Source organism: Acomys minous, assembly GCF_964271855.1.
Source record: "Acomys minous genome assembly, chromosome: 5".
In the NCBI taxonomy this organism is placed as follows: Eukaryota; Metazoa; Chordata; class Mammalia; order Rodentia; family Muridae; genus Acomys; species Acomys minous.
The window spans coordinates 105000974-105017302 of record NC_140494.1 but is presented as its reverse complement, the minus strand read 5'-3'; the positions used below and the strand labels follow the sequence as shown (position 1 = coordinate 105017302).

Below are 16329 nucleotides of genomic sequence, written 5' to 3'. Positions count from 1 at the left end.
TCCATCACCTGGCAACAGCAGCATCTTTAGCTCCAAGGTTTCCCTCTGGGATCAAGGAAAGCCAGAGCCCTTCCCATGGGATCCCAAAGCTGCCACAGAGAAGAACAAAGCCAGAGAAACAGCCTTTCGGTGCTCTGCCTTGTCTCCCACATCCTCACGCCACTCTTCCAGCTCTGTCCCTGATAGCCTCTTCCTGGAGCCAGGCTATGTCTGTGCTGCAGAGGAAGAGCGAGGCACAGAGCTGGTTGGCTCCATTCCTTGGGCCCCTTCATCACTGGCTAGTGGGACTCTGGCCTTTCCACTGTGAAACAGTCAAGTGCTTTCTCATGTCTGAAAGACAGTCCCCAGCGGCTTGATGGGGATCCAGTATTCATAGAAACTAGGAGGAGTATCCCAGATGAACAGCGAGTGAGAACTCACAGCCCCTTAGCTGGTTCATTGTTGCTTCTCTGTAGAATTTAAAAACAAAAGCTGCCTGGTACCTGGGGTCATCATCTCAGAACTAAAGGCAAAAAAATAAAAATAAAAAAAGTGTTTAAAAAGGAACCATTTGACATGTGGAACTCAGCTAAGCCCAGGAATTTCTCCAGGATTTAAAACATGGAGGGAGGGAGAAGCCACAGCTGAGAACGGACAAATGTGGTAAAAGAAGGAAGAAGTGATGGTAACATTAACAGAGGCGCTCCTGGCCACCAAGGCCTGCCGCCTATAACATCCATCATGGATGCAGCATGGATGCAGCTCCCATCACCACTCATGGATGCTTTGGCAAACCAAGTCCAGGGCTCTGTGCCTACCATCCATGGAAGAGCTGTGGCACTCCTGAGGGTGACCTCCTCTGCATGTTGACTGCAGGCTGAGCACAAGCAACAAGGCCATGGCGCAGGAGGGTAGAGACTCAAAAGGGAGCACTATCCCAGAAGGATGCTTAACCACACAAGTCCTTGATACTTCCGGGAAATTAAAACAGCAGTCCCCGAAGCCCAGAAGCCCAAGCCGGAGAGCTGGGTCTGCCCTTTACTTGCTTTGAAACCACAGACGCCCACTTTGTGGATGTGAACTTTGCCTTTCAAGTCTGTGAATTGGACCGTCTTGAGGCTTTCCAGAGATTAAATATACTAACACCTTTGAAAGGAAGATGTTGCAAGTGCAAGTCCAATATTCAGCCCTCACAGGCGGATTCTGGCTTAATCCATGCTCATGCTAAAGTGACCGACTGGAAAACCAGGCAAGAAGACCCTCTGAGCTGACCAGGTAATGGCAAGTGTTTTTCAACCATCAATTTCTACCACCGTCCTGTCCCCGCCTGGGCACTGAGCTGTCTGGGAATCCTCAACCTTCATCTGTACTCCGGCCAGCAAAAGCTTTGTTCCAGATGAGCCCTAAGTTGGACATGGGCTGAGTGAGACCCACCAGTAGGGGCTCTGTACAGTCTGAATCGACAAAGCAGGTGGCCTGGCCCCAGCTAGCAGCTCTGAGAGAAGCGGGAAGACTGGGGCCTCCGCTTGGGTTATACGGGGACTGGACCATAGTCACTGTGAGCAGCTCAAGAGCTTAAGTTCAGGCTGAGGATGGTCAACAGTATTTCAGCAATGAAGAAGGAACCAGGATTGGTCTTTGGTTGCTATTCAGCGTTTCCTCTTCTGCTGACTCTGGGGTGGTATCTGCCTGGCTTCAGGGAGAGTGGCCCAGAATGGCCTCCGGAGACCCTTCTGTCTCTTCATCCTTCACCACTACTGTACCTGCCAGTGCTGGGGTGTGGTGGGATCTGAGTACCCACATATCTCAGCCCCATGTTTTTCTTTCCCCAGTTCAGGACTTCTTCTGGAAGGAGAAGGGGTGTAGCTTCCCTTCGGTTCCTCCTTTTGTTCTTCTCGGAAAGGCTCTAACACTGATGGCCCCCCAGTCACCATCCACAGCCCTAAAGCACCCCTGCCTCGCTGACGGCAACATCTCTGCTTCCTGGAAGTTCAACAGCCTCACATTTCCAACATCTTTCTGTCTGAGATGCTTGTCCAGAAGCTTCAAGAAAGGGCAGGGAAGGAGCCACTAGATGAGAGATTTCCAGACTACCACAGAGCACCATGGGGACAGAAGCTGAGCTCCTCAAACTGCTCAGCACAGGCAGGGGACAGCACAATGTTGGCTCATCCAGGCCTTTGAGCTGTAAGGACATTTCACTACTGACCCACACCGGAGTCATCAGAAACTCATAAAGTAAGCTTCTGTAAGTCCACACAGAAACCGAGGCCTAGGGTAACCCTCTGTCATCCTGAGATCCCTTCTCACCTCTCTCATGCACACCCATACCCTGGCTGAAATAGGTGGGCAAGTCTCTTTTGCTTATTAATTTAACAAAAATTGGCCTCACCTCTTTACTATCCAAGGAACCCTGTTAAATGTGTTCTACTGAGCTAGGCACCGCCCTCTGCTTCTTCACGGAAAAGATTCTGAGCCATATGGAACCTGTTGAATAACAAGTTTACCCTTGTTATTCAATTGCTAATGTTCCATTTTATTTGGATGTACCTTGTAGTTCATTTACTTTTAATTCAGTGTAATATTTTATTGGGTGACTGTATTTACAGGCAAATTCTTAAAAGCTGGCCCAAGGCCAGTTCTTAAAACTGAGCTAGGCTCATTAATTTACTCCTCTGAAACGATTTATTCAATCCCAACTCTCTCCCATGCACTGTAGGAAAGACTTTAGATGCGGTGACTAACAGGACAGTCACCGTTCCATGAAACTACACCTTGCAGTTTTGACTTGACTCACTCTTCCTGCCTTTTGTTTGCCAATGAGTACAATGTGTTGTGCCTCCACAACTAAGCAGCCAGCAGCTGGCGACACTGCCCACCAAGAAGTACCAGGCCACTTCAGCTCAAAATAAGCAGCCAAGGCCCAGACAGGTGTAGACTGCACTTTTTTCCCCTTCTGTGTCTGGGCCTCTAGCATAATCCCTTGCCCATCATGGGTACAGTCAATGCCCATTAAATTAGCAAAAATAAAAATAAAAAGAAAGAAAGAAAGAAAGAGAAGAAAGAGAAGAAATTCATCCTACCTGCCTCAACTAATGCAGGTGTGTACACACAGATAGAGTCAAAAAAAAGAATGATGGAAAAGGCCCACTGCATGGATGCTCTTATATCCTACAACCTCCTCTACTACATCTCACCAGACACAGGTTAACCAAAGTCCAAGGGCATCACCCACTTGCAAAGCACATCGTCTTAATGTTCCAAACACACAGACTGTCTCCTTCCCTGGTACCCCTGCCTCCCCTCTGACCTTGCCTACTTGTGTGCAGCTCCTTCATCACGCCACAGCAATCCTGATTGCTGATCCTCTTCTGTCGTTTAAGTCACAGTTCAGATGTGGCCTCTCCAGAGAGGCCCTCCCTAACTGTTCTGACCCTTTCCCTTGACCCCTTGCTCTTTTTTCATCCAAATACTCTCTCTCTCTTCTTAACTGACTTTCCTCTGAAGCCTTCCCCTAACCCTGTGGGTGTTTTGTTTTGTTTTGTTTTGTTTTTTTCTGGCTTATTATCTATTTGTAGTTCATCCTCCCCAGGCCCTCTAAGGGATGTAGCCCTCAGTTGTCTTGTTTGGGCATCTGTCCCAGTCTGCTGAGATGAGTGCTTATTGATCTCTGACATCAATCTCTTATTGGACCAGAGCCTGGCACAGTACGGGCATTCCTCGTGCACCTGTTTACTTTAGCCATTATTTAGTCCTGACCACCATGGTGACCACACACTTGGATTCAGTCATTTTTAATCTGGACCTGACTAAAATGGAATGGCTTTGCCTGCCCGGTGTAAATTGCTGTTGGTATTGTTATCTCCTGACTAGACATCCACAGGGGCAGTGGTCTGACCCCTTCTCACCCTCATCCTCACAGTTATCCCCTCCAACCAGCCTGGAGATGACCAAGGAGAGCCTGAGGTGAGCGGAGTCCAGAGATCAGTTCAGTCTTTCGTAGGCACGAGCCAGCTGCTTACCGTTATGGATACAAAGGCAAGAAAAGAGACCAATACAATTATTAGTTGCCAATGTAAAATGATATCTTAATTTTTTTTTAAAAGAAAGAAACAGAAAGAGACAGAGAAATGGAGACTGCCCAAACAGAGAAGGACTATGGAAGCACAGAGGATGAGAAGGGAGGAAAAGGTTGCCAAGTGTGAGCCTGGCACTCCCCACAAGAAGGCTCGTTTCATTTCTTGCCCAACGGTATACAGTCAATAAGAAGCAGAGCCTGCATTCCAACTCAGCCCCTGCAGACTATTGCGCCAGCAAGCTAAAGCCTAATGCCATCAAAGGGCAAAGCCAGCCCCCCCCCTCCCCCGGCAGATCGTAGACTTGAATGTGGAAGAAAGGGCAGGAAGGAAGGAGCTCCCCTCCCATCACTGAGACCCTCATGTTTAACCAGGGCAGCAGGCAGTACCCAGGTATGTCCTTGTGACCAATTTAGGATTTGCACACATCCAGAACTCCCAAGCAAGACCAGAAAACCCAATAAGACTCAATAGGACATGTATAGGATTCTGCCACTTTCTCCCATCATCACCGGTATCCATGACCTCAGTACAGTACTGGGTAGAGGATTAAAGCTCAGACAGAGCTCGCAGACTCCCCATCCTCAACCAGACCTGAAAGGAAAGAAGGATCAGGAAGGTTCTGGAAGATTCTGAGCTGCTCAAGAGATTAAAAGAGGTTCAGAGAAGGGGACCCTGGACATCACCCTCCCTTTGGCCCTTGCCTGCAGAAAAGAGGAGGAAGTGTATATTGCATGTGAGCTGTTGTATAAGCAGCCCCCACATTTGATTCTCTGTGGCTATGTATATTATACACACTGAGTGCACGTGGGACATGAGTGAGCAAATGCGAGAACTGCCTGTGCATGTGTTTGTGCACATGTGCCAGTGCGGAACTAAGGCCACACTCTCAGAAATGCCCAGGGTCCTAGTAGACTTTTGTTTGGGCTCTCCTACTTTATTAGGTATAATCTACATACAGCAAATGATTCCAATCTAAAATACACCTCACAGTGAGGGTCTAACACACATAAACGCCGTGTAGCCAACCCCCACAGCAAGATCTGGAAGTCTCTCAATATTCCAGAACATCGCATTGTGCCTCTTCCTATAACCACCTCACCTTCCCAGTAGTTACACTGTTCTGATGACTCGCACCCCAGACGTCACTTTCTGATTCCACGTCAATGTCATTGTACAAAACATGCTTTTTTTCATGTCTAGTTCTTTCATCATTACGTCATGAAGTTAGTTCATCCATGTCGTTGCATCTAGCATTAGCTTTGCGTTTGGTTGCTCTCACGTTCTTGTGAGGAAGTACTTGACAGAAGCAATTTAAAGGAGGAAAGACTGATTTGACTCATGGATTCAGAGGGTTTAGCCACATGTGCTCAGGCCACATGTGCCTAGGCCAGAGGGGATGGGTAGTGGAGACTGTCACTTCTTAGGACACTACAGCAGGAAAAAGAACACAAGGGAAAGGCAAGGCAAGATACACTCGCTTTCTAGGGACTGGCCTCCATGACCTAACTCCTTCAGTGAGGCCCCTACTCCTTAACTTTTACTATTTCCCAGTAATGCCATCGTGTTATGAACCCTTCAATCAGCTAATCCATTATATGAAGTACCAATGAGCTAGTCAATCCAGAGATGTCAACACGACATATGCAGAGGTGTGATTCACCATATCCTAGGCATCTCTGTGTATGTGTGTACATGTTTGTGTGTATGTGCATGTGTGTACAAGTGTGCATCATGTGTATGTGGAAGTACGTGGTAGGTGTCTTCCTTGATTACTTTCCACCTTATTTTTGAGGTGTGCAGGATCTTTCCCTGGCACTGGAGCTCACTAATTTCCTAGACTAGACGGCAGCAAGTCTCGAAAGAGTCGCCTGTCTCCACCTCCTCAGAGCTGGGATTATAGGTGTGCACCCTACACACAGCCTCATATGTGGGTGTGACGATCGAAACACTGGCCTTCACGCTTATTACCTTCAAGCAGTTAACCAACCGAGCCGTCCCCAGCCACTCATAGGCATTCCCGAGTCCAGTCAAGCTAACAGCCTAGAGCAGCAAGGGGCAGGAGAGGTGGGTCAGTGGTTAAGGGCACAGGTGAACAGATGCCCTCTTATGGTCTCCACAGGTGCCAGGCACACAGATGGTACACAGATATACACACAGGCAGAACACCATACAAATAAAAATGTTTTAGATAAAAAGGGAACTTGTAAGAAGTTTATTCCTATTTATCGCTGAAACTCTATTATGCAGACAATCCACAATTTATTTAGCTACTCTACCCCTGGGGTTTACAAACAATGCTACTGTGAAAACTCAAGGTTTTTGCTTGATACATATAAACACCTCTTTTTTGTGTTTACATCCCACAGTAGATCTGCTGAGCCATCAAATTATAAATCAGCCCTGTATTTAATATCAGTAGATTTAGGCAAAGCACTGCTACAGTTTATACCCCACCAGCAAGTACAGACATCCCAGTTGCTCCATGTCCTGCGTCCTCATCAACACTTAATGTTATCAGTGTTTTTAATTTTAGCAATTCTGATGTCAGTATAGAGAGAGTTCACCAGAGCCTAAATTTGCATTTATCTAATGAGTAATGACAGTGAGCAACACATCGATATTATTGAACATTTTGGTACCCCCCCCTTTATTCAAGTTTCTACATAAATACAATATATATAAAATAAGCAAATAATTGACAAAAGGTGATAGCAATACAGATAACAAGCCAGCACAAGCAGTCGTTTCTGAGGTGGCAAACCAGTTGAGCCAGGTCAAAATGTGGTATGGATGAATTTTTATCTCAACCTGTAGCTTAGACGTAGCAGGAAGAGAATAGAGTTGGAAAGTGAGCACTGCTAGTCCAGACCTCAGAAGTCCCCTCACTCAACTTGCTGTTTTTCCTTCAATTGCAGGATCCACACAGTGACCAACCTCTGAACAGCCACGGTAAGCTCAGGTCCCTGGGCCTCTGATTCTCAGCCACTGAGCCACTGTCGTGCTAATGCTATGTGTGACATCAGTCCATCCATCCATCCATCCATCCATCCATGCATCCATCCATCATTCAACAAAAAGTACTAAGTATTCATATGTCCCAGGATTTGTTCTAGAAAATCCTGGTCTCTGAGGAAATATGACCAGCAGGTTGAAAAGACCAAGAACAGTAGCTCCCTGTCTACAATTTGTGCAAAAGTTGGGCCGCAGCAGTAGCGCAGCCTAGGCCGGACACATGGACTTCACGCCAAGAACTCCGGGGCGCTTGTGTTTTACTGGTAGGAAAGAGAATAGCTGTGGGTTCTTAACTAAAGGAGACAAATAAGTGAATAAATGGAAAACTCCCTATTTTAAGGGTTTTACACCCATCTATTATAGTCTCTTAAATCATCGACACCTACATCTGATAGCCTATACATCAGCAAAGCAAAAGAGCAGGGAACAAATTAATGAGAACAAACTCAAGACAATGGCCAATCCCGCACATGTTAACGTCTTATTTGAACTGCAAGTTATTAAAGAAAAGAAAGGAAAACTCAGCGAGCAGAAGCAGTACTTCCTTTGTGCTTTGGAGTTTAATGGAACAGTTAGACCACAGAGTTCCCAAAGAGCACCAGGCTTCCTGTGGCACTTCCGGTGCCTCACCCAGTGAGCAAACCCAAGAACTGCCAAACCAGAGCACCTGGTGGAAAGGAGAGGCTGTGCTGCAGGCGGTAGGGGATGGCTGTCTAACCCAGGCCTCAATTTAAGTCAAAGACCACAGCAGGGGTGAAGCGGGGAGGGACGGGAGCTCCTGAGCCTCAGAGGTCAGAAACAGCACTGGGCCATTCATCACAGGACCGCCAACACCTTTCCCCTACTCCCTCCCCCTCCCCTGTGACTATGGGGAGGAGGAGGCTGCTACTGAGCTAGCAGAGAAATCCATTTGGCTCAGAAAATAAAGCCAATTACACCACTTAGAAGGTTCAGAGCACTGAAGTCCGGAAGTGAACTGGACAGGAGCCCCTGTTGTCACTCTGTTAAACTCAGGTTGTCTGAGTTTATCCCAGAGTCTAAAGTTGATGCAAAAGCAAAGGAATTTATTGGCTGACGTGCCAGGGTCCACCAAGCTTCATGGAGATGGAAGACCCCGTTCTGTCATGGTGGAGGGTCTAAATACCCTCTCACAGAAGCAGAACTTAACAACCATGGTTAGCTATCAGGTGGCTAACAATAGGTGACCTCTTAGGTGAGTGGGGTCTGAGGTAGTAAATTTTAAGTGGGGGAGATAGTTTTCAGATACGTGGAGGTCTGAGGTAGTAAATTCTGGGGACAGGGTTGAGGTAGAGGCTAGTGGAGAATCTTTAACTTGTTCTCCTCAGTTTGTTCTTGTTATCAGCCTGCAATTCTCAACTTGTTTACTCAGCTGGCAAATGCTAGGCCAGAGCCTCTCGGAATCTTATATTATTTTAGCTGAGCCCAGGCCATCTGGCTAACAATGTCACTGCTGAACTCAGGCCATCTAGAATCTCACGACTCAAGAAAGCCACTTGCTTGGAAGTTGTATCTAGAAGCAATGGGCAGGACAAATGGACAGAAGGAACAACCGCAGGCAGGAAGGCAATTTATGAACGTTAGCTGAGTTCCTTCCTGGGAATGACCCTTCCAGAGGAGGAAAGCAGGTCTTCCCAGAAAGTAGCCAGGACATGACTTTGGGCCTGGGATAGCCTGCTTTATGCCAGGCCATAACAATTTGCAGGCAATGCCATGTCATATTCACATCCACAGTGCTGGGCCTCTCTACTGGGGACGCACAAAGTTTGAGCTTTCTTATTGGCAGTCATTGACATCATTGTCTATAGGCACAGGCCTCTTCTGGTACACAGAGGCCTCAGCTTCCAGTGAGCAGTGGAAAGCAGGTAGAGCCAGACATATGACTAGCACCATTTGAGGCAGCATAAAGTGAGAGCCTGGGGAGAGACAGACAGGACAGAGCCAAGAATGGACCATTTCCCTTTTTGTGCACACTCGCTGGGTGTCTGCTGTGTGACAGGCTCTGCTCTGGGCACTGAAGTCTCAGAGGGCACAGAAGACACTGTCTTCATGGTGGCTTCATTACCATTTCAGGGATGGGTGGGAGGAGACAGAAAACATGCAAAACATCTGAGAAAGTAGGTCAGAGAGGATAAGTGCTTTGGGGGGGAAAGCAAGCAAGGAGGGAGGATGGGAAATGTGGGGTGGTTGCATCTTGAACAGGAAGATCTAGGGTGGGCTCACCCAAAGAAGACTTGAAAGGAAGGCTGAGAGAGGCTGAAGCAGTAAGAGAAAGAAAGTCCACCTATTGCTTCCCAGGTTTCTGAAGCGGCCGTGCTTCTTGCCCGGCTCCCCTTGGCAGAAAGGTCCCAAGCACATGCTGAGTTCATTGCCTGAAGGAAAGGGACCCGAAAAGACCCAGAACCTGTCTCTGATGCCATTTGAGAACTTTTCACAACCTTGTCACGCTCCATCTCCTTGGGTAGCCATGTGTTCTTTTGTGTCACTGTGACCAATATACCTGACCCAAACAACTTGATGGAGACAGGGCTCATTTTGAGCCAGTTCCAGAATGTTCCAGGCCATCGCAGTCGGGGAAGTGTGGCAGATCAATTCACGTGATGCTGGAGAAAAATGGGGTACATAAAAAGAAATTTAAAAGTGGGCAAAAAAAAAAAAAGTAGACCCTTCCCCCCAAATACCCCCTCAACTTCCAGCTAAGCCTCAATTTCCCAGTTTCTAGAAGTTTTCAAAACAGCTCCACCATTTCCGGACCAAATATTCAAAACTATGAGCCTGTTGTGTCATTTCAGATTCAAACTATGACACTGTGTGAATCGGATGTGTGTTTGTTTGTTTTTTCGTTTTGCAAATTTCAGGCATTGATAGCCTCCTTTGTAAACTCCCTGTTACCCTTTCTCCAACCTTCCTCCTCCCTGATAATGAGTGAGTGAATCCTCTTTTTAGATAACAGTCTGATCACATACCCTCTTGTTCAGAACATTCAATGGCTCATCAGTGCCACCTGGACAAATGCCAAAGCCTACTATGGTTTTCAAGTCTCCACAAAAGGACACTGGTGTCCTTCTACCCAACAGGCTTTGAGCCCCCTCATACTCCAAGGCTTTAGACACTCACAGCACCCCTCCATGCCTGTGTCTGAACTGACCCGGAGCCTCTGTTCCTTGTTTCTTCCTGTATCAAAGCACCAACTGATTAGGAAGCCTTCCTAGGTGTGGTCTCTAGCACAGCACACACCTGGTGGACTGCCACTTGTGGCCTGTTTCCCAGACTCTGATCTTCTTAAAGACAAGGACCACGCTGGGAACTCGATGCATGTTGGACTAACTTAGAGACAGGGCCGTCATGATACATCTACTCACAAGTATTTTTCAACCTCTGCTACACCCTCACTGGGGACGCAAAAATGAAGGCAGAGGACTCGCCTGCCATGCATAAAGCCCTGGGCTCCATCCCTAACACTGCCGAAACCAGCGGCGGCGTCGGTAGTGGCATATGCCTCTAAAGCCAGAAGCAGGAGGATCGGAAGATCACAGTCATCCTGGTCTACAGACAGAACACGAGGCTAGCCTGGACTACATGATCTTGATCTCTGGTCCTTTAAAAAAAAATTTATCAGAGAAACAACTGGATAAGAGGAGTAAAGCCTAAAGTTCTATGGCACTGGAAGGTGACTGCACTTGATGACACTTGATGTTCTAGAAGAACTCGAGAGAGAGAGAGAGTTCTGGGTGTTACCAACACACGCACAAATATGTCTTACATAACAAACATAGTAACTACCCTGATCTTATCATGATGGTCTACTTATGTGTGTTGAAATGTTATACTATACCCTGCAGACACAATTATGCATTGGTTAAAAATTAAAATATATTCAAGAATGGGGCAGGATAGATGATAATATGTCATAAATATTACAGTAGGTGCCCAAGTCCATGCCTGGTGAACTTGGACCCTCCAACACAGGTGCAGGTCAGACACAGCAAGAGTGACACCTTCTTATACAGGCTAGGGCAAGGCAAGGCACGGGCTGCCAGCTCATTTGAGAAACGGTTATGAGAGTAAAACCTGGGCAAGGGAGGGGAGGGGAGCGAACACGTGTTCATAAAGCCCAGCTTTGCCTGCAGGGGTAATCCCCACCAACCAAAACTGTCACCAGACACAAGCCAGGGACAGAAGACTATGGCCTTGGGGCAGGGATGGGTTCCAAGAGCTGTCGGCACACTCCTGCCTCTGTCTTGTTCTCCTTGCAGATGTCTCTTCCTACCGGAAACCCCGCAGGCCCCTGGAGACCTTCAAGAAAGTGGGGGTCCCCATCATCGCGGTGGTGCTGAGCCTGGTAGCCATCGCGATCGTAGCCATCCTCAGTGAGTCATGACCCTAACATAGCTTTCACCCCATCCCACCCCACCCCCAGATGCGACAGCACCCGCCCTCACCGCCATCAGTAAGGGGTAGTTCCCCTTCTCACTCTCACCCCCTCAGCAAGCCACAGCCCTTACCCGTCCTCCTGCCCCCACAGTCATAGGCAGGTGATCCGCACAAGGCTTTGGGGGGAGAAAAATGAATTCTTATGCCTCATGTATCCACCCCTGCTTTAGAGGGAGCCTTCTGAGTGAAAGGGGAAGGTGAGCGCATCCCCCAGTTCTCCCAGATGGCTTTTCTTCCCAGATGGTTGCTAAACACGTGGCACCCATTCCAAACCCACACAGGCAGCGGCAGAGGTGCCCACCCCCAGCCGCCTCCTTCCCATCTTCTGCAAACTGACAGCTGGTGGAGGGCAGGGTGAGGGGGCGGGATGGGGTGTGTGTGCAGCCCTACTGTCTGGCAGGCCAGAGAGGATTTCTGACTATAGAGACTGGAGGGAGAGGAGGGGCCAGGGAGGATGACCAGGCAGGTGGAACCCTCTGCCCAGCCCAGGCTCAGTCTTCATTAGCCCTAATGTGTTCTGAGGCAGCCCACCCTGTGACAATGATTCCCACAGTTACAGCAGCGTTCACAGCAGGGAATTGAGCCTGGGAGACAAGCGTAGGAGTCAGGGATGGGCATCGACTGTGGCTCCCCATGGAACCTGTGTGGCCATGAAGAAGTCCACGGAGCCCCTTATGTACGAAATGGCTTTACGCTTCATGAGCAATAATAAGATACCTTGTGTGAAGAACCCAGATTAAAAACCAAGAGTGAGCTGGGTGTGGTGGCGCACGCCTGTAATCCCAGCACTCAGAGAGGCAGAGGCAGGAAGATCGCTGTGAGTTAGAAGGCCAGCCTGATCTACAAAGCAAGTCCAGGACAGCCAAGGTTACACAGAGAAACCTTGTCTCAAAAAACCAAAAACAAACAAGCAAAGAACAAAACAAAAAACACAAAACAAAACAAAAACCCAGAGTGTGTAGCAGGCAGAGCTGGGACCCAGGGCATGTAGTGCCTGTATAACCTGGGCATGTCTCCCCCTTGGGGAGCCTGTATTTAGAGGTGTGATGACATTTACACTAGCAGCAGACATCTGCCACTGGATGACACACAGAGATCCTCTGCTTGAACACTTGGACACTGAGCCTCAGAGCCCAGGAGAGGCAAACAGATAGAGGCTGGGATAGGACTCCAGGTCTCTGGCTGAGCAGGTCCTCAAAGTAATAACGATGGGTTATCCACAATTCAGACATCGCCCCGATCCTTGTGAGCCTAGGGTTGTTGTGAGATGAAAAAAAAATTTTCTTCTCATACCGTGGCTGGCCCAAACTAATGTGATTGTGTTAGTCGGGTTTCCATTAGTGTAACAAAACACCTGAAACCAACTCTTAAAAATTGTCCTCCAACCTCCAATAGGGGACACACACACACACACACACACACACACACACACACACACAATTTATTTTTAAAATTAGCTGCCTGCCCCTAGCCAGCCTGACTTTGGGAAAAAGCGCCCTCTCTCTGCCGGACTCCCTGCTTCACCCCCAGCCCTCTCTGCCCCTCCGTAATGTGCCTTCCAGTCAAGGTGATTCTGGATAAATACTACTTCGTCTGCCGAAGTCCCCTGACCTTCATCCCGAGGGCGCAGGTGTGTGACGGCCACCTTGACTGCGCCTTGGGGGAGGATGAGGACCACTGTGTCCAGAACTTCCCCGAAAAGCCTGGAGTGGCAGGTGAGTTGAGACTGACGGGCAGAAACAGTGGAAGAAGTCTGCTCGGGTGGGCTCTCTGGCCCCCTTCTTTGTCAGGGTCTAGCCCTGCTGGAAAAGGTTCCCAAGAGCAGGGCCATGGCACGTCTTTCTTTAGATCCCAGCACTGGGCAGGACACACACTCAAAACGCGTTTAACGGCCCTGGAGGACAGGGGTATTGCCAATACTGTGCTGGCTGTACCTGGTTTGGGGGGGGGGTGTTTTTTGTTTTGGTTTGGTTTTTGACAAAAAGGAATAGAGTGCGTGACCTTGGAGGGTTCCTCAAGGAGACTAGAAATGTGACCATCATGTCACTTAACCACTTAGCCACCCTTCTATTCATAGTGTTTACTTTACTGTAATGTGCTAGGGAACCGGACAGAGGGAGGTCACTGAAGGAATAAATGTTTTAAGCATGAAAACAGAGATTGTACAGCTTGGATTGACCCACTAACACTTAGCCCAGAAGATGGGTAATAAAAACCCTTTGACAAGTAAGACTGAGTGACTTCCTATATATTGACTCTTATTAGTAGACTCCAATGCTTAAGGGCACCTGCCATTCTAGTGCCAATAGAAGTTTTCACTTCAACTCTCTCTCTCTCTCTCTCTCTGACCTTCCATGGGAGAAGCTGCCAGGCCCCTGCTGAGACATTTCCCCCAAACTTGTCAAGCTGTGTGCGCCATGGTAGAGCAATTATGTCACTGATCATCAAAACTGATACCTATGTGAGCAAAAAAAGAGAAGCTGTCAATCATTGCCCCTGGGGAGCTGGTCGTGGTCCCCGCTAGCTGCTGTCCAAATCAGGCTGTAGTCAAATGGAAGAACTTTCCTTGATGAACATGTTCTCTATTCTGGATTGGGGTGCAGCAGCCAGGAAGCAGGGCTGGGCTAGAGAGCCCCTACCCTCCTGCTGACCCAGGCTCCTTCCCTCTCAGTTCGCCTCTCCAAGGACCGATCCACTCTGCAGGTGCTGGATGCAGCCACAGGGACCTGGGCCTCTGCCTGCTTTGACAATTTCACAGAAGTGCTGGCCAAGACAGCCTGCAGACAGATGGGCTATGACAGGTACTCAAGTAAGGCCATAGGAGGCTGTCACCTCACACGGGCAACCTCTCTGCCTCCTGGCCTCCCTGCCTTTCTTCTTTCCTTCCTCCTTTCCTGTCTTCCTTTCTTCTTTCTGTCCTTCCTTTCTCCCCTCCCTCACTCCCTCACTCCCTCCTTCCTTTCCTTCCTTCTTTTCTTCTTTTCCTCCCTGCCCGCCTCTTACCTAAAAATACAGGCATGGGATTCATACAGACCTGTACTTGAATCCCTGCACTTTCATTTACAAGTTGCATGAAGGCTAATCGTCCCGGCCTCAGTTTCCTCCAGAGGCACCAACGCCGATCTCATAAGAGGAGGACGGAGCCCTTTTCTCGCCAGCCACCTCTCCTTTTCCCTTTTGTAAGACGTCTTCCCTGACCATAACATAAAGCCTAATTTACATACTCAAAGTCATCTTGGGTAAAATTTAGCAGAAAGGGAGACTGGGGGTGTAGCTCAGCAGTAGAGTACTTGCCTGGCACATGCAGAGCCCTGGGTTCCATTCGCAGCACTTGAGCACAAAAATAGCAGGGACCAACCTGATTCTGTTGGGGGCCCATCACCAGAGTCCCAGCTCTCTCTGAGAACTGCAGACTTGCAAAGCCCAAATCCGGAGTGGGCGGAAGGCGCACAAGGGGTAATTAGCATGACATAGACGTATATTCACTTGATGCTGGCAGAAAGCTCACAGCACGGTTATTATTAAACCCGTGTTAGAAGTAGGCTCTGAGAGAGTAAGCAGGTTGGTTAGGCAGAAGCCGGGAGGTAGAGGGCTGGAGTCTGTACTCGCCATGACCTGATTCCTGGACACCAACGTGTTCTCGTGGCATCTGTTTGTTCGTTGGGAATTCTCTCTGCCCACAAGGCTTCGTCAGTGAAGGCAGGGAGAGTGAGAAGTGATGCCTCCAGGAGCCTGCCTGCGGAGGATAGACAGGAACCCCGCGTGCTCTGCTGCAGAGAGGAATCCCACTCTCCCCGGCAGGCTGACCATCGTCAGGACTCTGAGAAACTGAGACAGAAATGATGACTACTAGACAGACATTGCCAGTCGATCACAGAGTTCTCTCCGTAGATCTCTAACACAGCCTCAAAGTTTTGTCCAATAGATGTCTGGGCAGCCAGAATGAATGCATAGGACTCCGTTCTCTCTGCCCCCTGGTTATAAAGGTTCTGCTCTCTTCCCAACTCCCAGCACCCTCTAGGAAGGGACACCCTGTCACCCTCATTTCCAAGGAGAACAGGAGGCATGCCCAGCACCTGCAGCCAGCCCCTCCCCCACTGCAGTCCAGCCAACTGCAGCATCAGCTGGACCAGATGCAGCAAGCAGGCTGTTTCAGTTATGAAACTTGGGGGTTTTCCTGAGGTTCTTAAAGTGGTAGCCTCCCAGAATTTCTGCCCTGCTGGAGAGCACTGAGGCACTGGACAGCACCGAGCTGCCTGGCGGTCTTGGGCTTTATGATATCAAAGTTCATTAAATCACCCATCAGGCTGCATTGGGTGAGCATAGGTTAGCTTTCCTGGGATGTTTACTACCAACATCCTTTCTCCTTCTGGGTCGGAGCTCTCTGCTCAAATCTGTTTTCTTTCCTGCCTGGATCAAAAGGAAGCCTTTCTTATCTAGGAACACAAACCCATAGGTGGTCCAGTGTTGAAGGAACCCCAGGGACCACCGGGCTCCCACATCATTTTACAAAGAAAATTGGGACTCAGGGAAATACACAGAACAAAGGTGACTTGCCCATGGTCACACACCAAACTGGTGTCAGGGCCAGCATATGAGAACTTAGGTCTTGGGGCCTCTTTAGAGAGACTCCAATCACCCCCTCCCAGACCCTGCACTTGGTTCACGCAAGAAGTGCTCGCATTGCCTACGGGTGGACCAGCCAGCCAGGGATATGGATTGACCCCGGATGTCTGTGCAAAGCTTGACCTGAGAAGACAGACTGGAGAAGAAGAAGGGAAAGATTTAGAAGACGCAGGTTTGGGGA

General features: G+C 48.7%; 1 protein-coding gene across 1 annotated transcript in view; it reads left to right on the top strand.

Moving 5' to 3' along the window:
• Positions 1–16329, top strand: part of TMPRSS4 (transmembrane serine protease 4) — a 32841-nt gene that overhangs the window by 8802 nt on the left and 7710 nt on the right. The window contains exons 2-5 of the mRNA XM_084784262.1: positions 6974–7007; positions 11345–11458; positions 13085–13237; positions 14194–14323. Of these exons, the coding sequence (XP_084640388.1) occupies positions 6974–7007; positions 11345–11458; positions 13085–13237; positions 14194–14323 (431 nt within the window). The remainder of the gene's footprint in view (positions 1–6973; positions 7008–11344; positions 11459–13084; positions 13238–14193; positions 14324–16329) is intronic.